General features: G+C 38.2%; 1 protein-coding gene across 1 annotated transcript in view; it reads left to right on the top strand.

The window, feature by feature from the left end:
- The window catches only part of ADAMTS19 (ADAM metallopeptidase with thrombospondin type 1 motif 19), a 108,455-nt gene that overhangs the window by 30,404 nt on the left and 52,656 nt on the right, over window positions 1-25,395 (top strand). Inside the window, exons 8-9 of the mRNA XM_070742839.1 lie at window positions 15,926-16,031; window positions 23,836-23,976. Coding sequence (XP_070598940.1) covers window positions 15,926-16,031; window positions 23,836-23,976 — 247 coding nt within the window. The remainder of the gene's footprint in view (window positions 1-15,925; window positions 16,032-23,835; window positions 23,977-25,395) is intronic.

Here is a 25,395-nt window from a genome sequence, read left to right as displayed (position 1 = left end):
CCTCTCCCATTTCGCTCTTCCTCTCTGCATCTCTCTCTATCTCTGTCCCTTCATCTCCACCCATCTATCTCTCCTCCTCATCTCTCTCTTTCTCCCTCTCTCTCCTGTTTCTCTGCTGAGAAACGATCGCTACCCCGGTGCAGTCATTCCGTCGGGTGACACTCCTCCCACTCTTGCGACTCCCTAGCTGGCTGTGGCAGGACCAGGAGTGTGCATATGCATGGGGAGACCTTCCGTCTGGAAGCTGCTGAACTCTGGAGAAGCAAGAACCTTCCTTCTGGAAGTGAGAAGGCATGGAGGGCAGGTGGCTTCTCACTTAAGGAAGGTTTTTGGATGTGGCTTCTCTCTTGCCCTAAGGATCCAGCCATCACCTTGCCATGTCCATCCAGCCATCACCTTGCCATGTCCACCTAGCAGTGAGAGTGTAAGCTCCAGCCCAAAGCAGCAGGAAGCAAAGACTGCCTGACAGGTAAAGTTGGCATGAAGGCAGATGCAGGGCCAATTCAGTCCTGCACTAAGGCCTCTACGACCTTCCCTCCTTCTCCTCTCTTGTGGTGGGGGGCATGGCAAGGTGATGGTCAGATCCTTACGGCAGGAGAGAAGCCGCTTCAAAAGACCCTCCTTAAACAAGAAGCCACTCACCCTCCATGGTTTCTTGCTTCCAGAAGGAAGTTTCTCGTGGCTCCAGACATAGATCTCTGTAAGCTGAGTTATGCACCATAGCGCGCTTAGCTGCAGCTTTCAGCACGCGTTTTTTTAACCCTGCCCAGGAGCCAATCGCCTACCTTTTGCAAAAGCCTACCTTTGGCGATTGGCTCCTGGGCAGGGCTAAAAAACTGAAAGACGCAGCTAAGTGCGCCATGGCTAAGTGCGCGTGGGGGGAGCTTCCCTGGCAGCAGCAGCGACACCAGGGGTAGCCGCCTCACAGCTGACCACCTTGCCGCTGCTACCGCCGGCAACCCTCCCTCCCTCCGGGCCCCAAAGCTCACACCCTGCCGCCGCCAGGGAAGCTTCAGCCATGCGCAGCGCACCATATAAAACATGAAGAAAAGGTCCCGTGGAAAGGCGGGGTGGGGGGTGTCGCCTCACAGCTGACCTTTTCTTCTTGTTTTACAGTGCGCTCCGCCCGGCTGGAGCTTCCCTGGCGGCGGCAGGTTGTGAGTTTTGGGGCCCGGAGGGAGGGAGGGTTGCCGGTGGTAGCAGCAGCAAGGTGGTCAGCTGTGAGGTGGCTACTCCTGGTGCCGCTGCTGCCGCTGCCAGAGAAGCTCCAGCCGGGCGGAGTGCACCGTATAAAACATGAAGAAAAGGTCCCGCGGAAAGGCGGGGTGGGGGGTGCCGCCTCACAGCTGACCTTTTCTTCTTGTTTTACGGTGAGCTCCGCCCGGCTGCAGCTTCCCTGGCGGCGGCAGGGTGTGAGAAAACGGCTCCGGCAGCAGGTAAAAGTCGGCCGGGCTACCGGGAGGCGGAGCATGGCCGGGCGCCGGGGACGCCTGGGAGGGCGAGGGGGTTGATGGCTGCTGCCTCTTAGCTGCAGAGCCAGGCAGAGGCGAAGACAATGGCGCCCTCCACTCTCTCTCCGGCTCGAGCTCTCTTTTTCTCTCTGTTGCCGGCATGGTGAAAGAAAGAGAGAGAGAGAAAAAGGAGGGGAGAGAGAATGAGAGAGAAAGCAAGCAAGAGAGAAAGAGATGGAAAGAAAGCAAGAGAGAGAGAAAGAGGGGGGAAGGAGGGAGAGGGAAACACATAGAGGGAGGGTATGGGGGAGAGAGAAAGAGCAAGAAAGGAAGGAAGGAAGAGAGAAAGGAAGAGGGAGGGAGAGAGAGAGGGAAAGAAAGATGAAGAAAGGAAGACAGAGAGAAAGGGGGAGGGAGAGATAGAAAGGAGGGAGAGGGGGGTAGTAGGATAGGGAGAGGGAAAAGGAAGAGCTTGGAGAAAGGCAGGGGGAGAGAAAGATAGAAAGGAAAGAGGGAGAAAGGAAAGAGGGAGGGAGAGATAGAAAGAAAAGAGGGAGGGAGGAAAGAGGAAGGGAGAGATACAAAGGAAAGAGGGAGGGAGGAAAGAGGGAGGGAGAGATAGAAAGGAGGGAGAGGGGTAGTAGGATAGGGAGAGGGAAGAGGAAGGGCTTGGAGAAAGGCAGGATGAGAGAAAGATAGAAAGGAAAGGGGGGGAGAGATAGAAAGGAAAGAGGGAGGGAGGGAAGAGGGAGACATAGAAAGGATAGAATTATGGATGCAAGAACTTGCTCATTTATGATAGCGCACGCCCACACTTTATTTATTTACTTATACTTATATGCTGCTCAGTCCCAAAGGGACTGGCACTCAGACACTATACTTTTCCGCCCACCCCGAAAAAAATTAGAGGGAACACTGGCTCCAGAGTTTCATGCCCCCACCATAGCCAGCTAGGGAGTTGAGAGAGGGGCAGGAGAGTTTCTCAAGGGGGAGCCTGCAATGGGGGTGTCTATTTTCCTCAATCAGTGCTGGAGAATCAACCCCGTCCATTTCTCAATTCCTGCCTTTGCCCTTATTTCTCAGGCCAGGTGAGGGAGGGGAGGGTGAGGCCAGCCAGTGATGGGACAGGGAGCTACAGCAGCGTCCCCAAAGAGCCACATGTGGCTCCAGAGCCGCTGGTTGCTGACCCCTACCCTAGGAAATCGTGGAACCTTGCTTACATCAACAGAAGGCAGAGATAAGGAACTGGAAGGCAACAGTACTTCAATTAGTTTAGCATCAAGCCCAGAATGCTCAACCTCCAGTGGCCCCTACCTCTGGCAATTCCAGCCCTGCAGCCTCCCTTGCTGCATTCCCATAAGGGTTTGCCAAAGAACTTTGGGGAGGTTATGCTTATGCTGTTTGTGGCTATGCAACAACTCCAAGCTAGTTCTTCGCTTGTTTACTCCCCTCACCCCACCTCAGCCCCAAACACTGCATGCTGCTGATTTCTGTATATACAAGAATTCTGGTCAAAATTCTGATATGGTCTACATCAGAATTGTGATTTGCCATTTTAAAGTTATTTTTTTATAAAAAATCTTAATGTAAAGTAAAGTTGAATTTGATTTGGTTTAGCAAGGATTAGACAATTAAATATAAAAAAATCAAACTAATGCAACTAATGAAATTGAGTGCTGAATATAATAAATTTAATTTTAGCGGTAATGATAATTTTATTCCTTTTTCCACTTCAATATTATTTGTAGATTTGTTTGTTTATTTATTTATTAGATGTGTATGCTGCCCCTCTCCGGAGACTCGGAGCAGCTCACAATACAAAACAGTACAAATCCAATGATTAAAACAATTTAAAACCCTTAGTATAAAAAGCAATCATACATCTCATATAAATCATACATAAAACGGAAAATGGTTCAGGGGAATCAATTTCCCCATGCCTGACGACAGAGGTGGGTTTTAAGTAGTTTGCAAAAGGCAAGGGGGGTGGGGGCAATCCTACTCTCCGGGGGGAGTTGATTCCAGAGGGTCAGGGCCACCACAGAGAAGGCTCTTCCCCTGGGTTCCGCCAGACAACATTGTTTCATCGATGGGACCTGGAGAAGGCCAACTCTGTGGGACCTAATCGGTCACTGGGATTCGTGCGGCAGAAGGCAGTCTTGGAGATATTCTGGTCCAATGCCATGAAGCACTTTATAGGTCATAACCAACACTTTGAATTGTGACTGGAAACTGATTGGCAACCAATGCAGACTGCGGAGTGTTGGTGTAACATGGGCATACTTGAGGAAGCCCATGATTGCTCTCGCAACTGCATTCTGCACGATCTGAAGTTTCTGAACACTCTTCAAAGGTAGCCCCATGTAGAGAGTATTACAGTAGTCGAACCTTGAGGTGATGAGGGCATGAGTGACTGTGAGCAGTGACTCCCGGTCCAGGTAGGGCTGCAGCTGGTGCATCAGGCGAACCTAGGCAAATGCCCCCCTCACCACAACTGAAAGATGGTCCTCTAATGTAAGCTGTGGGTCGAGGAGGATGCCCAACTTGCGGACCCTCTCTGAGAGGGTCAATAACTCCCCCCCTCAGGGTGATGGATGGACAGATGGAATTGTCCTTGGGAGGCAAAACCCACAGACAAGACTGCATGAGAGTGTACATGTGGAGCAGTAGCTTTTTCAATAAAAGGAGCATCTAGTGATTACAAATTATCTTGGGCATCCCTTATAGGGCCAAATAGTATTGTATGTGTGCGTATTTGAGTGTATCAAACAATAAACAAAATCATAATGAGTTATAAATTCAAGCCACAATTCCCAAACTGATCACTATGGAGCCCTAGGGCCCTACAGGAAACTTAACAATTGTGCTACTGGATATTTACATTTTTCAAGAGAAATATAGCAGTTTTTGACATTTGTTGAACATCATATTAAGTAGGGGCACCATGAAGAAATTACTGAGACAATAAGGACACCGAATTGAGAAAATCTAAGAATTTCCGAAGTAGAAACCAACAAAAAGTGAAATATTCGTACCACTTCTTCTATAAATACTCTATTTAAGTTTCGAATCATATAAGTATTATGTGGTAATAAACTTCATTACAGTCAGAATTATTTCAAAGTATAAAATGTATAGAAGTGTTCTAAGAGGCAAATTTAAGACTCTGTTTTTTTTTAAGTGACCCACACGGCAGCAAAATTTCAGTATATAATATATAGTACTGTATTTATACTTTTTAAGCAACAGATATGTTTTATTCTACCTTCTATTTTCCCTAATGAAAAACACTTGGTATAGGGAAAGAAAATGAATATTAGTTTTTTTCAGAAAGAGAACTGCAAGTCAAACTTAATTTTTCCCAACTCATGCTTTGAAGTATGTGTATCTGAGAAACAGTTGTGTTTATTAAAGTCAGAAAAAAAACAACTCAGAAACATATGAGCATAATGTATATCACATTTGCTATTTCAAATATGGCTTAACTTTTTTCAAATGCATTGGGTTAAAATTATAAAAGTTGAAGCCCTACAAATACGTTAGGATTTATTAGTGCTGCTTTTCAGTTTTCTGTGTGAAAGCATAATCCTAAGGAACTTGTGTTTTAAATATGGTAGATATTTATTATTTAAACTGATTAATAAAAATATATGTTCAGATTGTATAAAATGCCAATTTCTATATGAATTATTTCTAAGGTCTGTTGTCTTCTTTTTGCATTAATATCTTGAGTTCAATTTCCCCAAACTTAAGTCAGCCTTCTCAGTAATCATGGTTTATGAAAATCATAGTCCAAAACATCTAGAGAATGGGTGTCAAACTTGATCGTATTACGGGTCAGTTCGTGATGTATTGCAACATTTTTTGCCTTTGTTGAGCCAGGGCGTGCATGGCCTACACATCACATATCCAGCCTACAAGCCTTCAGTTTGACAGGCCTGTTCTAGAGGTTATATAAATTTGTACTTTAACATCCTTCTTTACCCTACCAAGTATCAGTTACTTTTCATCAGAGTGTTCTGACCAGTAATTTTCATGACCAGTAAATATCAGTTTTTTTCTTCATTTTTTTTACCTAGCATTTTCTACATCTTATCTTATTTGTTTTTATTTCTTTTCCTTTAATTGGTCCATAATGCTAGTGGTAAGATGGTCGGCATATAAATTTCAAAAATAAATAAATTTATTTATTCGATTTTTATTTATTCAATTTTTTTGAAATAAAATTTCATTTCTACTTGTGGCCCTTCATTTCTTCTTAAGACTATTCTTCTGATTCATATAAAAGATCTCACTTTTTGAAACTAATTTTGGAACTTTTTGGAACTACCATATTTTTGCTGCATAAGACGCACCTTTTTCCTCCCTAAAATGGGCTGATAATTATGGTACGTCTTATACACTGAATGTAGCTTTTTTCCCAGTCCTAACTAGCTGCTAACAATCTTCCCAGCTCTTACCTTGCAGGCTCTTTCATTGTTTCTCTCTGTGAAGAATGTTTTCCAAGCTCTAAGTCTTTGCAGGGTTTGTTTCATTACTCTAACTTGCTCTGAGTAAGTTTCTTTCTAGCCCTAACCAGGTGCTAATGATGTTCCCAGCTCTTACTGCTTGCAAGCTCTTTCTTTGTTAATTTCTGCCAAGAATGTATTCCAAACCCTGCCTTTGATTTTTTTTCATTCTCTATTTGCTCCAAATGTTTCTTTCTAGCCCTAACCAGGTGCTAATGATGTTCCCAGCTTTTACCGCTTGCAAGCTTTCATTGTTAATCTCTGCCAAGAATGTATTCCAAAACCTGTCTTTGTAGAGTTTTTTTTCATTGCTTTACTTGCTCCAGATATTTATTTCCAGCCCCAACGAGGTGCTATTAGTGTACCCAAGCTCTTTCATTGTTACTCTCTATGAAGAAAGTTTTCAAGCGCTAAGTCTTTGCAGGGTTTGTTTCATTACTCTAACTTGCTGTGAGTAAGTTTCTTTCAGCTCTTTCACTGTTACTCTCAGCAAAGTCTTTGCAGGGTTTTTTCCATTGCTCTACTTGCAATGTAAGGAAGATCTGAGGAAGGTTACACACCTGGGATGGGCTGGGGTGTGAGTTCAGATGGAGGTGGCTAGCTTTCCACCAGGTTATTTTCTTTTAAAGAGAGAGAGAGAAAAAGGGAACAGGCGAATAACAAGCTTCTCTAGAGAAAGAAATGTGTATCTCCCACCAATTTCAGTGTAAAGACAGAAGGACAGAAAGAAAGACAATTGCACTGCAATTGATGGGAAATACACATTTCTTTCTCTAGAGAAGCTCGTTATTCGCCCGCCCCCTTTTCTCTCTCTTTAAAAAAAAAGAACATGGTGGAAAGCTAGCTGCCCCTAGCCGAACTCACACTCCAGGTGGTAGCCTTCATCAGATTTTCCTCAGCTGGGCTTGGCTTCCCACTGGTGGGTGCTATGTCTTCAGAGCCTGGAGCTTTCATGCAGTTGCAGAGCGATGCCAGCTCTAAGTCCAGCTAGAGCAGAAGGGGGTGTGAATCTGAACTGTGGGGTGGGTGGGTATGGGGGAAGGGAGAGAACCAGGAGGAGAGCCAAGCCTGGCATGACTGGTGGAGGAATTCTGGGAGTTGAAGTCCACAAGTCTTAAAGCTGTCAAGTTTGAAGACACCTGAGTTAGAGGTTAGGAGTGCAAAGGTCTTCAAACCTGGCATGTTTAAGGCTTGTGGACTTCAACTCCCATTTCTGAGCTAACATGACTGGTGGAGAAATTCTGGGAATTGAAGTCCACAGGTCTTGAAGTTGTCAAGTTTGAAGTTTGTAAAAGGTGTACATGGTTTTAAAAAGTATACCTGGTTTTAAAAAGTATACCTGGTTGTAAAAAAGTATTCTGTATATTCCAGTATACACTGGAATTTTATTAAACAATATAATACTACACCATTTGGTTCAGAATGCTTTTTTCCTTGTTTTCCTCCTCTAAAATCTAGGTGCATCTTATAAACCAGTGCATCTTATACACCAAAAAATATGGTAAGTGAGGGTATAGTCTGGAGGGTATAGAACTATAAAGTAGCTAGTTTGAACTCTATGGATCTTAATTGTTTGTGCCTGACATATATTGATTACATGACAAAGGATATATAAAAGGAAAAGCAGTTATGAAATAATAAACTTGCCTATTTTATTGTTCTCCATGTTTGTGCTTTAAAAAATTTCATTGGATACAACTATCAATTATACTTATTTTTGAAAATATTATTCAACATGGAATTAACAATTATTTGATTTTAGTTGAACTTATTGGAATTTACTTTTGAATAACTTTGTATGGGTTCTGACTTAGCTCGGTTTGTTTTCATGTTCTAGCATGTACCATAGGTTCTTTAAACTTAATTGTTATAAAAATATAATGTTCCCTCTGCTTTCAAGCAGCCATGCTTCAAAGGCAAAGCAAAGTGTATCAGTTTTCAGTTTTTAGTAATCTTTTAAGCAATCCCTCAGATTGACTGGTAAAGGCTTAACTATTACAAGAGATCAATTGTATTCTCTCTGTGGATTTTATCTTGGAACCATTCCAGCTGTGTTAATAAGAAGCCACAGGAAAAAGGAAATAATGAACAGTCACTCCCCCTCTCTTCCTCCCCCTCTCTCTCCCTCCCTCTCTCTCTCTCTCTCTCACACACACACACAGGAGAAAATCTCTTACCTAATGCTGTGATGATTAAACAGGAGCAGCTGTTCTCTTGAATCTAGTTTTTGTTTCCTAATGGAAGTAATAGCTAAAGACAACACTTGAAACCAATTTGCAAAATAAAAAAAAATTGAACACTCTTTAATAACAAATAAAATGTATAAAACACATTTCATTGCATCTAGATTCTAAAATAATAGATTTCTTTAAAAGGGCAAGGGCATTTTTACCTTATTTCAACTATTACAGGTATAGAAGATTATCAATCTTTGCTGTGGTGGAATTAAGAAAAAAATCTATAGTATGGGTAGTGTTCAATTTATGGTAATTTGTTTAGTGATCATTTGAAGATACAATGGTGCTGAAAAAAAAAAGGACCTTGGTTCCATGAGTTCCACATCAGTTTGCTGAGGTATCTTCAGTACGTGATTAGCTTAGACCAGGGGTATCAAACCTGATTTAATTGAGGGTTGTGTTTGATCTCCAGAAGCTGGGGAGATGTGTGGCCAGGGGGTGTGATCAGTTCGATGTCACTCATTGAGGCTCCATTTTCAACAGTGACAGTCTGCCGCAGCTCTCTGCTGGTGAAAACAGAGTGTGCAGCCTCCCTGGAGCTGTTTTGCTGGCAGAGGGCTACAGGAGACTGTTGCATCCAAAAATGAAGCCCAGGCAGGCCTTGTGCAGTCTTTCTGAGCTCCATCTTTGGTGGCAGAGGCACCGGGGGCCAGTCCTTCATTGTTTTCAGGGTGGCCCGGTGGACCAGATCTAAGCACACTTTGCACCAGATTTGGCCCACGGGCCTTGAGTTTGATACCCCTATCTTAAATTGTAAAAAAGCCCTGGGGGATTAAGACAAAATTGGGAGTCTGTTCATACACAACCCATTCTGCTATACAATAATCTTATTTTCATGAATCTGTTATAATAATATTGAGACTTAATGCTGCTATCTTCCGACTTCCTGCATATGAGATTTCACCATACAAACTGAGACTGTCCTGACAGAAGTATTTTACAATTCTGTAAAAAGAATGGATATATGGGTTTGTTTTATTCAATAAGGAACATTCTGGATATGCTTATCTGTATGAAATGAAATAACCATTTCAGTGTGGAGAAGCTTTTTTGCAAGACCCAATCTAGGTCATCCATTGGGACCAGAGGTTTTCTCTTCTGAACTCTTTCAGACTCGTGCTGAGGCCCATCTTTAGGGAACTTTTCTACTGGAATATATGTTTTGGATTATTATTCTTTGTTGAAGCTTTTTGGCGAAGGACTATTTGTTATGATTAAGGTTTATTGGGATTAATCCTCTGCAGGGGTAGAAGACTAATTAAGATAGTCCACCATGAATTAGATGAACTGTTTTTTGGAAAGTATTGGGAATTTTCCTGTTATCTTGGCAAATTTGCTTTCTGGTGTCAAGAAATGTTATTTCCTCAAAGTATTTCACCACAGTAATGAGACTGACCTTTGGAGCAACAGATTTTTGCTTTTTTGTGTGTGCGATACAGTTTATTATTTTTAAAAAAATTGTCCTGTTCACACATCTTATTCATATTAGTTTATTTTTCCCATCCAGGCTTGATTTTTGAGACAGAATGCTTCGCTTGCCTATATAGGCTATCTCCATCAGAAAGAAGCAATATGATCCTTTCAGTTTTGCTGGTAGCTTTTGATATTAATACATTATTATTATTATTTTCTTAGTTTGAAGCTGTTGATCGGATTTACATTAGAAGGCACCATTTAACACTGTTTTTCATCTTTCCTTGAGTGTGTTCACATCCTATTGGCTCTTCATGTATTGCCTTTGAAAAACTTCAGCTAGTCCAAAATACCAAACTAGACTGATTACTTCAACCAGTATATAGCAAGTAAGGTTGTGCAGCAATTCTGATACAGTCTCCAAAATAAGTTTTGGAATGCATGGGAAAGAAAGTGTAAAATCTATTCTACAGTATATGTAACACCTTAAAGTAATTATATTTCATGCAGTTGCCAGAAAAATACGTGGCTGCTTTAGCTTGACATAAACAGCTGGTCTAGTCCTATATCCTCTGAAGTACCCTTTGAAAACAAAATCTGTACCACCTCACAGCTTCAAAAGATAACACTTGATAACTTGTATAGAGTGCTGGTGAGACCACATTTGGAATACTGTGTTCAGTTCTGGAGACCTCACCTACAAAAAGATATTGACAAAATTGAACGGGTCCAAAGACGGGCTACAAGAATGGTGGAAGGTCTTAAGCATAAAACATATCAGGAAAGACTTAATGAACTCAATCTGTATAGTCTGGAGGACAGAAGGAAAAGGGGGGACATGATCAAAACATTTAAATATGTTAAAGGGTTAAATAAGGTCCAGGAGGGAAGTGTTTTTAATAGGAAAGTGAACACAAGAACAAGGGGACACAATCTGAAGTTAGTTGGGGGAAAGATCAAAAGCAACATGAGAAAATATTATTTTACTGAAAGAGTAGTAGATCCTTGGAACAAACTTCCAGCAGACATGGTAGATAAATCCACAGTAACTGAATTTAAACATGCCTGGGATAAACATATATCCATCCTAAGATAAAATACAGAAAATAGTATAGGGGCAGACTAGATGGACCATGAGGTCTTTTTCTGCCATCAGACTTCTATGTTTCTATGTAATATTTTTCAAGTCCAAATTTCAGTTGTTCTATTTATTTTTTACTTATTTCACTTGTGATTTACCATTGTACCCTATCAAATATTCAAGGCAGCTAATAAATTTTGGAAAACAAAAAACTGAATCTAAGAAGTACTGAAGGCATAGTTCCCTCTAAGCTGAGCAGTGAGCAATCGCTCACTTAAAAATCATCATCAACTCAGAGTTTTCCAAACCTGCCCAGAAGCCGAGAGGGAAAGAGTGAGAGGGAAGGAGAGAGAGAGGAAGAGAGGAAGAGAGGAAGAGAGAGAAACAGATAGAAAAAAGGGAGGAAGGAAAAGAGAAAGAAAAAGAATGGGAGTAAGGAAGAGAGAAAGAAAATCAAAATCTAGTTTGAAACTAGCTCAACTATTTAAGTGGCATTTTGATATTTGATAGAGTTGCCCTATTATGAGCTCACTGTTATAGACACACAGTACAGTATTTTATTTTGAAATTCTCTGAGGCAAAACAGGGTGGGTTTTTTGTTTTTTTGTTTATTTATTTATTTATTATTTCTGTGCCGCCCAGTCCCAAAGGGACTGCCGCTCAGACACTATACTTTTCCGCCCCCCAAAAAAAAAAAATTAGAGGGAACACTGACTGAAGGAGTACTGAAATTAATACAAATACTAATTAATAGCTAAAAGTTTGGTGAAATAGATGTGTATTTATAGTTTTCTAAAGTCTGTGAAAGTAGAGATCCAGGAGCAACTCTCAAGTGGTATTTTACTGATAGCAGCCACATCTTCAAACATGCCTAACTTCCTACTCTGTTTCACAGAGGGAAATTGTTTAAGAAGTCAAGCCTTAAGCCCTTTGGGGGCTTTAAAGTTTAATATAAATGCTTTAAATTATACTCAGGAAACAATTACTTACTAATGCTTTAATTAAGTACAAATTACACAATTCCTGACTCTTGTGCCAATTAGCAGACTACCTACAATATTTGTACCTACTGCAACTTCTGGAAACTTTTCAAGGGTAATTTAAAGATTGCCACATCTGATCAGTTTATGAAGATTACCAGCTGGTGAAAGGACCCAGTTGCATTTACCGTGTATAAAGTCCTAGCAGATCTGAGACAAGACTGTTTGAAAGATGGTGGTTTTAAAAAAAATCTGTTTGGGTTTCCACTATTTTAGGCATGTTTAACACACAATGTGAGAAATAACCTTCTTAGTTGCTGGTCTGAGACTAGAGATATAACAGATAGGATACTCAATCATTAAAATGAAGAATAGTTATTTTGAGGGGAAAAACTGTCTTCAAAAATCCCTTTATCAGGCAGTTTTTGATATTTGTAAATCAGAGAAATACCCTAGCAAATTACTGCCTGTTTTTTTAATCCATAATTCACTGGAGATTATTGAAAACATTTTACCTTCTTTATAATTCACTTTTTAGGTTTTGGAACTTTACTTTCACTTTAATTTACATGGAAAAAGTGGTAGGGATTATTGATTTTTGACGCAATCATTATTTTGTAAGATAGGATTTAGTTTTGGCCCCTCTCTGCCAATGACTTAAACTTGTTATAAAGCTACTGAAGTATGTCTGTCCTGGAATGTATCACCATCTGAAGGCTGTTAATATCGAATGATTCATTCTACTCTGAACCAAGGATTGGAAACCAATATATACTGGATGTTGCACAAACACACACACACAAGTGGGGGGGGAGGAGTTTCTAAATAGGATAGGACAGGACAGGACAGAATATAATTCTTTATTGTCCAAGTGTGATTGGACACACAAGGAATTTGTCTTGATGCATATGCTCTCAGTGTATATAAAAGAAAAGCTACATTCATCAGGAATCATAAAGTACAACACTTAATGATAGTCATATTTATTTATTTATTCGATTTTTTTAATGCCACCTTTCACCCTAGACTCAGGGCGGCTTACAATGTGTTAGCAATAGCACTTTTTAACAGAGCTAGCATATTGCCCCACAATCTGACTCCTCATTTTACCCACCTAGGAAGGATGGAAGGCTGAGTCAACCGTGAGTCGGTGATGAGATTTGAACCGCTGACCTGCACATCTACAGTCAGCTTTAGTGGCCTGCAGTACTGTACTCTACCTGCTGCGCCACCTCGGCTGTGTATGGTATAAATAAGCAATCAAATCATATTAGGAAACAGTCAATATAAATCGTAAGGATGCAAACAACAAAGTTACAGTCATGCAGTCATAAATGGATGGAAATGGGTAATAAGAATGATGAGAAGATTAATAGTGCAGACTTAGTAAATATTTTGAGTTTTGAGATAATTATTTGTTTAGCAGAGTGATGGCGTTCGGGGAAAAACTGTTCTTGTATCTAGTTGTTCTGGTATGCAGTGTTCTATAGCATTGTTTTGAGGGTAGAAGTTAAAAAAGTTTGTGTCCAAGATATGACGGGTCTGTAAATATTTTCACAGCCTTTTTTTTGACTCATGCAATACACAGGTTCTCAATGGAAGGCAAGTTGGTAGCAATTGTTTTTTCTGCAGTTCTAATTATCCACTGAAGTCTGTGATATGGATCAAGTAACAATAGAAATAAGTTTGTCCAGAGAAATGCATATTTCCCTGTTCCAACAGTGTTACGTCTCCTTCTGAATGAAAAATACTCAATTTATTCTAAATAAAGGTGGAGTTGCACCTAGAACTGACCTGCTTGCTCGGCTAAACCTTCCAGATTGTAATTGAAGTGGAGATATGTGTACTTCAAAGATTACTTTAAAGATTACTTTAATAGTTCCTTCTCTCTTTCTCTTTCTTCTTCTTTTGTAGCAGATTTCATGTACAAATTGACAATCAATGGGCAAGTTGCCTTGAACTTCAATAGATAAAAAGCCAGCTTTTTATATATTTGAAATAAATCCTTTAGCAAGAAGGGAAAACCTAAAATAAAATTCCTTTTTATTATTTATAACTTGTGGCTTTTCTTATACAATTTATATGATTTTTCACTAAAAACCATGCTCAGTAAATTTCTGTATATATATCTACATTCAATGGAATGTCAGCATTAAAAGACAAGAACACTGTTAAGTAGCAAAATTTGAAGCCCAAATGTAAACCAAATGTACATTCTTTTTGTCATTGTCTCATTTAATCCTGGTTGAGACAAACAATAGTAGATTTCTAGGAGAGACTTAAATGAGTATGATAGACACACTGAAACATTTGGACCACATGGAGAGCTAATATTCCTATCCAGCCACTGAGTTGTTTACCTGAAATGATATGTGATATGTTTTCTACTTATCCACTGTTGCAGATAGTAGTAGAAAAGAGATAAAAAAACAGTCAATCCAAATCTTTAATATCTGTTTTGTTACAGTTAGTCCTCACTTAAGAACTCTAATTGGGACCGGAGTCCTCAGAGAGGGGCGGCATACAAATCTAATACATTATTATTATTATTATTATTATTATTATTATTATTATTATTATTATTATTATTATGTCAATACAACACAGCAAATGAGATCATTATGCTGGATTTTGTATTTCATCACCAGTCGGGCACTTCCCCAGCACCTAGGACTGCGTGATGTAGCGGTGAATTATGTTTGCCAATCCCAGTAAAGCGACCTTTTGCAATTGACAGATGGAGATTTTGTCAATTCCAATGGTTTTCAAATGTCCGCTGAGATCCTTTGGCACTGCGCCCAGCGTGCCAAGTACCACTGGGACCACTTTCACTGGCTTATGCCAGAGTCATTGCAGCTCGATTTTTAGATCTTCATATTTCACTAATTTCTCTAGCTGCTTCTCCTCAATTCTGCTGTCCCCTGGGATTGGGATGTCGATGATCCATACTTCCTTTTTCTCCACAATCAGGATGTCTGGTGTGTTATGCTTCAGAATTCAGGCAGTCGGAAGTCGGAAGTCCCACAGTAGTTTTGCTTGCTCATTTTCGACCACTTTTTTGGGCTTATGATCCCACCAGTTCTTTGCCACTGGGAAATGGTAGTTCCGGCACAAGTTCCAGTGGCAAATTATTATTATTTGTTTACATTGTAACACTGTTATTATTATTGTTGTGAGCTATCCCGAGTCTTTGGAGAGGGGCGGCATACAAATATAATAAATTATTATTATTATTATTATTATTATTATTATTATTATTATTATTATTATTATTCCACTGCTAAGCAATGTGGTCATTAAGTAAATTATCATGTGACTGCACCACGTAGCAAAAATTGTAATCCCACAAGCCTTAGGCCAGAACAGCACAGTCATTAGTCAAGGACTTCATGCTTCTCCTGCACTGCCTCTTTTGCTGGTCCCTGCTTCAACTCCTTCTGCGTAGGCAAGCAGTTGCCTCAGCCACATGTGCCTTGTCAGTGGGAGGAAGAAGACAACAAGGATCATCTGGGACAGTGGGATTAACAAGAGTAGCCAGGGGCATTGGAGTGCAGCGGGGGCCAAATGGAAGAGATGGGGGGCAGATACTGTAGTCATGAATGTGGGAAGGCTGCCAAGCACACAAATTTTGTTCTGCTTCCTCTGTCCCCACACCATATATGCTGAATCCTCTCAGCATTCTATCCTCACATCCCTTCTTGGCTTTACTCGGTGGACAATTCTTTGCAATATGTCCTTTGTTGCCACAATGATAACAACAAATGACAGCAAAAGTTTTTACAGTCTTTTCTTCTTTACTAACGTCGTTCACTTGACTTTCCTCATCACATTGTCTCTGTCTGGCACCGTCCATCAATTTGGATGTTACGAAATCCATGTTTATAGATGTTTCTGGGATGCTTTTTTCCCAGCTTTTATTTAACGAGGACAAGAAGATGTATGTTTTGTGTTCCTCTGGAAATGTCAGGCTTCTGCAGTCCAATTCTGCAAACAAACTTTTTATCTTATTCACATGTTGACTAACACAATCATTTGGCTGCAGTTTTAAATTGTAAACAAACTTTTTAAATTGCAAGCAAACTTTTTATCTTATTCACTTTTTAGCTAACACAACCATTTGGCTGCAGTTTTATTATATTTTTCACAGAAATTAAAGAGGCTTATCACTATTATTGGGATGAGGTATTTTTGATAAACTTAATCTACTCAGATACTATCAAATATAGTAAATAATTATGATTCTTGTATCTTTTAGGAATAGCATATTTGAATGGCATGTGTAGTGAAAAACGAAAATGTATAATTGCAGAGGACAACGGTCTGAATCTTGCATTTACTATTGCTCATGAAATGGGTCACAAGTAAGTAAATGAAATAAGCAATATCTGAATTTGCAATGACATAAAGTGTCTTTAAGAAAAAAAAAATTAAGCCACAATTTGACACAGAGAATTTGATATTTTTGCTTTTCATATGCTGCTGGGTAGAATGCTTGTTTTATGTATTCCGTATATAAAGTCAAAGAAAAAATATTTCACACGATAGCTGGTTTAGTAATAGTATAAATAATTAAATGACAGAAACAGAGACTCTAGGGCTGTAATGGTGAACTTATGGCATATGTGTCACAGGTGGCATGCAGAGCCCTTTCTGCAGGCATGTGAGCCATCGCTCAGCTCAGTTTCACCTCAAATGCACATCGTCGCATGCATGCTTTTGGCACTTGATGAGAAAAAGTTTATCACTGCTTTAGGAGAAAAAGAGCCAGTCTGGGCATAGAGTCAAGGGAGGATTCAACATAGAATTGTTACATGTCCACAAATGTATTTATTTATTTTATTTTTATGCCACCTTTCTCCTTATACTCAGGGCGCCTTACAACATGTTAGCAATAGCACTTTTTAACAGAGCCAGCATATTGGCCCCACAATCCAGGTCCTCATTTTACCCAACTTGGAAGGATGGAAGGCTGGGTCAACCTTGAGCCAGTGATGAGATTTGAACCGCTGACCTACAGATCTACAGTCAGATTCAGTGGCCTGCAGTACAGCACTCTACCTGCTGCGAGTCCAGCCTCCCCTTATAATTTATAGCTTTATGGGAAAACTCAGTCCTCTTCCTCTTCTTTGTAGTGCTATTGACTTCTGCTATTTTCTGGATTTTCCATGTCTATATTATTAAAATATCTCAAGCCTCTTTTCAAATTGTATTATCCAATGTTTTTGTCAGTTCAGTCAATTCCATCTTGAATAGTTTCTTCCTTCCACGCTATAGCTAATAAGCTAATGAGCTACCCCGAGTCTTCGGAGAGGGGCAGCATACAAATCTAAATAATAATAATAATAATAATAATAATAATAATAATAATAATATCATCCTTTCTCATAGAAAACAAATGTGAAGGCCAAATAGATAAGATATGCTTCCAACAATGTCAGCATCTTTACACAAACTGGCTACTATATTTCCTCCGACCGCACGATGGCGCTAGATGATAAATTTTTCAGATCTTCGGATATATAGTATTCCTCTTCGTTTAATGCGTATAAATGGAAAAAACATAGCCTCCTCGATGATAATTAAAGGTTCCCGATTTAAAAGGACAAATATAAAAGCAATTAGGTATCTTAAAAATCCAGTCTTGGGCAATTTGCTACTTTCTGAAGCTTTCACCATTTGCCCTATCGCAAAATAGCCTCTTCTGGTTCTATTTCCAGCTGTTTTAGCTCCGTTGAAGATCAAATCGAAAAACAAAAATCCAAAATCCCTTTTGACTGCTCTCACTCACCAGTACCAGGTTCAAATCCTTTCCTATCTCTGTAAGTAATCCTCCAGCTCTTTCCAGATGTTACCGCTCATCTTTCCTCCTGGCATTGCATTGTCTCCGTGGCTGTGTCAGCTTAGGCATGGCTGCCTGGCCGGCTTCACACCACCGCTAGTGCAAGACTGAGCCGATTCGTCTGGTGGGACATGCCGGCCCTTACCAGATCCCCGGTAGTGTCCCCTGTGTCATCTTCCCTTCAGGAAGAATTCAGTCTGGTCCAAAAGGACCATAACCCCTGGGCAGTGGGGATTGGAGCCTTTCCAGGACATCAGAAAGGCTCTTTCATTTCTGAATGAAAGAACCATCATACTTGGGTCTAGTTTCCTCCAATTTATTTTCCAATTAGCAGGGCTTACTTCTTGTTTCAGAACTTGATTGAGACAGTGGAAATTAAACTAGTTAGAAAAATATACAGGTGAAACCTCAAAGATGGGAGAATTGAGTATCTTTTTTCATCATATGGCCTTAATATTTATGCTGTGGGATAAACAAAGAACAGGAATGGGAATCTGTATCTTATCTAATTCTATCCTTTAATACTCTGGTATATATTACAGTATTGTTTTGTTAGCTTCTTGGTATACAGTAAATATAGAATCTGGCAAGGGTATTGACAGAAGTATCTTACTTTTGTTACTCAGAGTAAAATTTACTTCTGAGAATTCTATTTTCCAATTTAATAATAATATTTGTTTGAAAAGAAAAGCACGAAACTTAAATTAAAAACAGAGTTTGTAAAGTATTGATTCATAACATGAGTACATTATCAGGGGGATTTTTAAAGCCTGCCATTATTTATGCAATCATACAAAAAGTGTAACAAAAATCATTTTCAGGTGGAATTTATACAAAGCACTTACAATGGATAATTTATTTGGACCAAAACACATTTTATAACATTTGGTTTTTTAAAAAGCAATTATAAATACGAAATTTAAATCCTGCAAGTTAGCTGGTGATTTGGATATATCAACTGCAGAAATTTTCAGCTTTTTCTCAAGCTTTTCTTAATGGCTTATGGAACATAGAAAAAAAAACCTTATTGTCTCCCATTTTTGCAAATAAAACAAAGATGTTAAAATGAAGCTGTCTATATCCATAGATGAAGCACAAGGAACTTTGGTATAAGGAATTATTATTTGTTCAGTCTGTCTGATGGTCCAATTTTCATGGGCATGTTGCAGTTGAGAAAACCATTTACTCTGTGATGTCTTATTTTATATAGTTTTGTTATAGTCAGTTAAGAAAAATCTTTTTATTGAATGATTATGGTAATTGTCTTTTTGAATCTAGGAAGATGTTGTTACTTAAGTATTTTATCTTCTATTTGTATTGATTGGCATTGGCTATGGACATAAACTTTTTTTAAAAAAAATATTGAGATTCAGTCCAACTTTTCTATTGTCTTAACAGAATTCTTTAAATCTTCCTAATTAACTATTGTATTATTAGCATATCTGAGACTTGATATTTTACCCAAACAATTAATTTTTAATAGTTTTCCCAATCAATTAAATTTTAATTAATTAAATTTAATTCTATTTTTATTTGTTATAGCACAGCATTTCTTTTAATGCGTTCTGCACATAGTTTAAATAAAGTATACCTAGGCGCATGCCTTTGCCAGTTTTCGGCCATTTACTGCTCTATTTTCTGTTCTAATGGTTGTATCCTATCCTAGTCATATAAAATTTTCAATAAATGTTATTGAAAAAGGTGGTGATGCACTCTTTTCTAAAGATGCCATCCTTTGATCCAATGATAACTACCAAGCAGTCCCCAACTTTCTCTATCTAGAAGTTGGGTTTCAGTCTGAGATTTAGTGCTAAGATAGCTTTGAATGTGTTTGTTGTTGACTTGTGGCAGAGCCAGGGTAGCGGTTTGTCCATTCTTGTGCACCTTGATCTCTCAGTGACTTTTGATACTCTCGACCGCAATATCCTTCTGAACTAATTGTGGGCAACATTTTATGGTGTTTTTGTTTAATATTCCTGGCTTATGACTGGTTCTAGTCATCATTGGTTGTAAGGAAGTGAGCACTCCCTAGACCTGTCTTGCATGAGATGCCACAGGGTTCTATTTTCCTTTTCAACATCTATGTGAAACAGCTGGGTGAGATCATTTGCCATATTGAGGTTTGGTGTCATTAGTACTGATGATACCCAGTTGTATTTCTCGATCCAAGTCAGCCTAGTGATGCTGTCAAAGCTCAGTGCCAATGCCTGGAGACTGTGCAGGTTTGGATGGGGAGGAACTGTCTCCAATTCAGTTGTATTTTAGATACTTGGGCCCCTCTGTTCGTAATGGTGGAGAAGACAATATTGCAATCCAAAGTTCTTGCGTACTTAAATATTAAATTAATCTATGAATAATACTTAGAATCCATAGAAATATAAAGTATTGCTGAGCACAAAAATGGATTCCCACATTCATAAGGAAGAAAATAGCTGTTATATAAACAATGTCAAGGATTATGTAAAGGGTAATTATACAGTTGACCTATATAGCTTAGGAGAGCTTTTGAGCAATCTGTATTATTGTTTTGACTTGCAGAACAAATATGAATTATACTCATACTTTAATTTTATTTAAGGTTTAAAAGTTTATAGGATTTATCTATCTATCTATCTATCTATCTATCTATCTATCTATCTATCTATCTATCTATTTATTTGACTTGTATTTTACATAATGTATGTCCTTATTATTTAGCTAAAATGCTAAATTGTTTGAATTTGGAACCCAGAGTAAAAAATAAATGCATATCAGACATATTAAGTGGTTTATAGGGGATGAACTGGCCTGATAAACCTAAGAAGATGACATTGGACATTTTTATCAATAGGTACCATGCTGAACAGCTGGGCATTATCAGGATGGATCAGTTAGTGGTAATAGAAAATTCCAGGTGGGCTTAATAAGACTGACTAGTCATTCTCTAATGTCAAGATAAAAGACAGAATATCTAGAAATTCTTGCCCATTGAAGAGTGAAGCAAACAGGACTAACAGGCCCTGGAAAGGCTATTTATTTAACCTATTTGTTAAATAGATAATCTGTCCATTTCACTATGGTCACAGCTCTGGATTGCAAAATATAAACATTTTATTGAAAGATACTCAAAGGTTTTAGAGAAACCATGCACCAAGAAGCTGCTGAATTTGGTTTCCATTCTTCTCATTGCCTTTTTTCCTTCAGGCTTCTGATTACAGATTGCAACAATTAGGACAATACTTTTGTATTTAAAAATACAAGAATAATTCCTGTGCAAAATAATTTTTGCCTGGCTTCCTGTACCACTTGGTTGCTTGTTGATTAATGGATAAAGCATTGGAGTCCATTTTGGATTTTTGTGGTTTTTCCCCTACAGATCTCCAAAAGCCAGAGAAAGTGAATGTGCTGTAATGGGAGTATCTCTGAAACAAGCAGCTGCTAATTAAGGAAGTAAGTGAGAGTGTTGCTCAAAGATAGGAGAGTCTCTAGTCTACATATTAGTAAGAAGAGAGAGAGGACTAAGAATTCCAGTTTAGCCCACAACCTATTATGTGAACCATTGCAAGATCTCCTTTGCTTCTAGGGAAAGATATCATTTTCCAAGTCTCTCCCAGTACTTTGAATATACTTTATTTCTGGCCATTAGTTGTCATGTCTTGGCTTGTTTCGTCCTGGCAAACTGAAAAGTATTTAAAGGTGCTCAGATATAAATTCAAAATTTGTATCCGAAAGGAGTCCAAATGAGAGAACTTCTCTGCAGGTCACAATGAGCCATTCTCAGAAGTGTAAAGCTTCATCACCCCTGTCCTGAAAGTTCATTAGGGGGAAAAATCTAGAAGCTTCTTTGAATTGACTATAGAAAAGATTCAGATTTGAAACCAATGGTAGCTGATTTTTTAAAAAATTATCACCTCTTTTTTCCTAATAAATATCACTAATCATATTGAGTTGTTCCTTGGTTTTCATTTCAGCACTAATTGTTGCTATGGACTGAAGTAATATCTTTCTGGACTGATTATTTGGTTATTAATCATATTTTAATTTAGAAGAAAGAGCTTGTGACGTGAGTCCTATTCAGCAACAAGATTTGGTGAAAGATAATTAGTGTAACATTTTTTTCCAAAGTAAATATTGTGTGGGCAAGGTAGTTTAAGTCGCTGTAGAACTGGTTCAAATCCCTCAGTAGATAGAGCCTAAATTTGGGTTAGGTTAATATTAATTGGCTGGCCTTGGACTCAAATTGAAATCATTCTATCTTTTTTGTAGTTGCATCTTTCTTAGTGGCTGCTCTATTTCTTTGGTGATTGTTTTCCTAGTCTCTGGTAGACGATCTGATTTTTCTCTGATGTGAAGTGACTCATTTCAGTTCATATCAATTTCCTGATTTCCAGAATGTCAATATTTAGCCTTGACTCTTCTCTTTCACAATATTAGATTTGTCTTAGTTCATGGTTATGATCACACCAATATTATTATATCATTTCAACACTGACAGGTAGATATCCTCTAAATCTTAATATAGCTATATCATAAGCTTCAATACTATCATAATTGCCTCCTACTCATTTTACCTTCCAATATTCAGGACTCATCTTCCATATCATATTGTAAATATCTGCTTGTGAATGTCTGTTTGGTTTACTTGGTAGAATATTTGTGTGGCTGTCATTTTCTTTCAGTGTAGCTTATTTAGTTTGATCCTTTGTCTATGAGCTGCCCATCATGGGTGACCTTTTAAAAATATACATTTTATGTTGTACAATATCATAACTTAAATGCACAAATTCCTTCACCACAAGACAACCTACATTTTCACTACAAGATAATGATCCAGGAATGGAGACAGAGAACATCATAAGTATCTTATAGTATTTATTTGCCAGATTGGGCAGCTAAGAATATTTTATTATTGATTTATTTATTGCATTTATTTATTTGTTATTATTATTTGGGAGATTATTTATTTTTCTTGTTTTAAATTTGTTTGATTATGGTAGGATAGCTACCTACTCATAGTTGGCCAATAATTGAAGTTGCATAAACCTTGTAAATAAATAAATTTATAATATACCATCATTTTATTCATATACGACAGCCCTTGAAATATGCTGGACTTATAATTAGCTGAATATAATCTACTGAATTTCATGATTGAATGGAAATTTGAATCTGCTTCTATCTAAGCTATTCCTACTTTTTAACTACTATACACAGGACTATATTTCTGTACCAGATTGATGATAGAAGATTTTTATCAATTGTGTTACAATTATTCTTTTCACTATTGCAAATAAAATTGCAATACAGTACAGGTAGTTCTTGATTTATAATTATAGTTTGTTTGGTGACCATTCAAATTTACAACAGCACTGAAAAAAGTGACTTAAGGCCATTTTCTACACTTATGACCATTGCAGCATCCTCATGATCGTGATCAAAATTCAGATGCTTGCCAACAGTTGCAATGTCAATGAGGAACCCAGATTCACTTAATAAGCATATTATTAACTTAACAACTATGGCAAAAGGGTTGTAAAATGGGGCACAGCTCACTTAACAAATGGCTTAACAACAGTAATTTTGGGCTCAATTGTGGCCATAAGTTGAAGACTACCTATAACCCATTTTTTTTCTTGTGGGAACAAAACTTGTTGCAATGGTGAACAACAATTATTAACTGCAAACCTAAGGCAGGTTATTTGAATTATAATGTACTCAGATACTTTTCTGAAATAAGCCAGACCATAACCAATATATAGACATATCTAACTAGACAAACATACATCTGACCAGATGAATACATTCAAGTAATCATAGTTTTGTTTATCGTGATTAGTTGAACTCCGGAGGCCAGAAATGGGCCCATTTCTGGACTTCTGGTAATTCTGGTAGGCCTATTTTTGCTCTCCCACAACCTCTTTGTGGGCCCCTCTCTGGAGGGGCCTCGTGAAGACTCCGGAGAGGGGGTGGGGGTGGGGTTAGACAATCCTTTCAACTACTGGTTTGCGAACCAGATGTAAAATTAACATCCGGTTCACCTGAATTGTTCCGAACCAGCTAAATCCCACCTCTGCATGTGTATCATTGTGTGTATATGTCTGTCTGTATATCTATCACCAATTTAAACTTTAAATAATTAAAGTAATTAACTTCTCTTATTTACTCTTTAAAGATTGCAAGCATGTTAAGGTTCTGTTTTATGTTGGAAATTTACATTATGTTGTGTAAATCCTTAATTTTATGCCTGTGTTGGAGAAATGTGAGTACAAATATTTGGTTGAAAATTTGAGAAGCTGCTTTTATACTGTTCTTCCCTTAAAATACACTGTTTTCCAAACTTGTTTCAGCATGGGAATAAATCATGACAATGACCACCCATCTTGTGCAGATGGTCTCCACATCATGTCTGGAGAATGGATCAAAGGGCAAAACCTTGGGGATGTTTCATGGTCCCGCTGTAGCAGAGACGACCTAGAAAGATTTCTCAGGTAATTCATTCAAGAATGGATGCAGTTACAATCAGGCTTTTATTTTGTTCAGTTATTTTTTTCCTGGTGATTATAAATTTCAGGTATGCCAAGTTTTCAACACCTCACTACAATTTCTATATCAGATTGAAACAGTTCAGGAGGGAAGTGTTATTAATAGGAAAGTGAACACAAGAACAAGGGGACACAATCTGAAGTTAGTTGGGGGAAAGATCAAAAGCAACGTGAGAAAATATTATTGACTGAAGTATTTACTGAATGTTTGATTAAACAAATACAACAAACAGACAATCGGAAAGCAACTAAACTTTGAATTGGCAGTACCAAAAGACAACTAGTTCCAGTTAATCCTTATTTAATTATCTTAATTGGGACTGGAACTTCTGTTATTAAGCAAAGTAGTTGTTAGGCTAAATACCATGCCAAGTGATCATGCACTTAACAATAGCAGTTCCAGTATCTCAGTTATAGTTGTTTTTAGGTGAGGACGATGCTGTTCTCCTGTCCTGAATAAATTGTAATTTCCGCAGCCTCCTTCCTAGTTGGGCAGGATGAGATCTCTTTGGCAGACTATGCTGCCTGTCATTCTTACCTAAGTAAGGGTCACTTGTATTTTAATTTTTTTTTAAATATTGCAATGTCCCTTTATTCTTGCAGTATTAGAGAAAGTGTTAGAAGTCCATCTCATGCAATATTACATGTGAATTTTGTGATAAGATTTTGAATTCTCCGGTTAGAATTATCCATAATATTTCCACAAGGGGATTAAGTGGTATAGGAATTCTAAACATGTCTTTATTGGTAAACTTTTAAAAAAAATTCTCTCAAATACATTCAAACAATAAAATGTAACATCTAGTTTTCCATAAATAAAATGCAGTATTTTGTTAATATCAATCATAAAAAAAGTTGCAAAAGGTTTTTCCCCTAATTTTGTCATCCAGTTACATACATTTTCTTTTAATTAATTTCCATCCTTAATGTTCCTGCAAAAAAACAACAACCCACAACACCAATTATATTTCTAACTTATTAACCATTATGCCAGAGTATTCCATTCCTTTTTTAATCCATTTTTCTAAGAAAAAATGATTTTGTTCCCCAGACATATTTGGACTTGTGTTCTTTCCTCATCACTTTCCCATGTTATGATCTTGAATATTGAGTTCCCTGCCCAATATTTCAGCTAATTTTGTTTTTCAGCTAATTCGTGGGTGGGGGTTGGGAGTTGAACACATGGATCTCCTCCAAATACTCCTCCAAATACTACTGCTTAAAGTAGCTTTTCTCCTGAAAGCTGCTTCATGTTCATGGACAAATGTCATGGTATCCTCTTTTTCACTCATATAAAAACTTCATTTGTTAAATTAAGGCAAGATTGGATTTTAAAGCTTTCATCTTAATTACAGTGATCCCCCG

This window comes from Erythrolamprus reginae, chromosome 2 (assembly GCF_031021105.1).
Source record: "Erythrolamprus reginae isolate rEryReg1 chromosome 2, rEryReg1.hap1, whole genome shotgun sequence".
Lineage (NCBI taxonomy): Eukaryota > Metazoa > Chordata > Lepidosauria > Squamata > Dipsadidae > Erythrolamprus > Erythrolamprus reginae.
The sequence above is the reverse complement of the archived record's forward strand: the minus strand, read 5'-3'. Positions and strand labels throughout refer to the sequence as shown.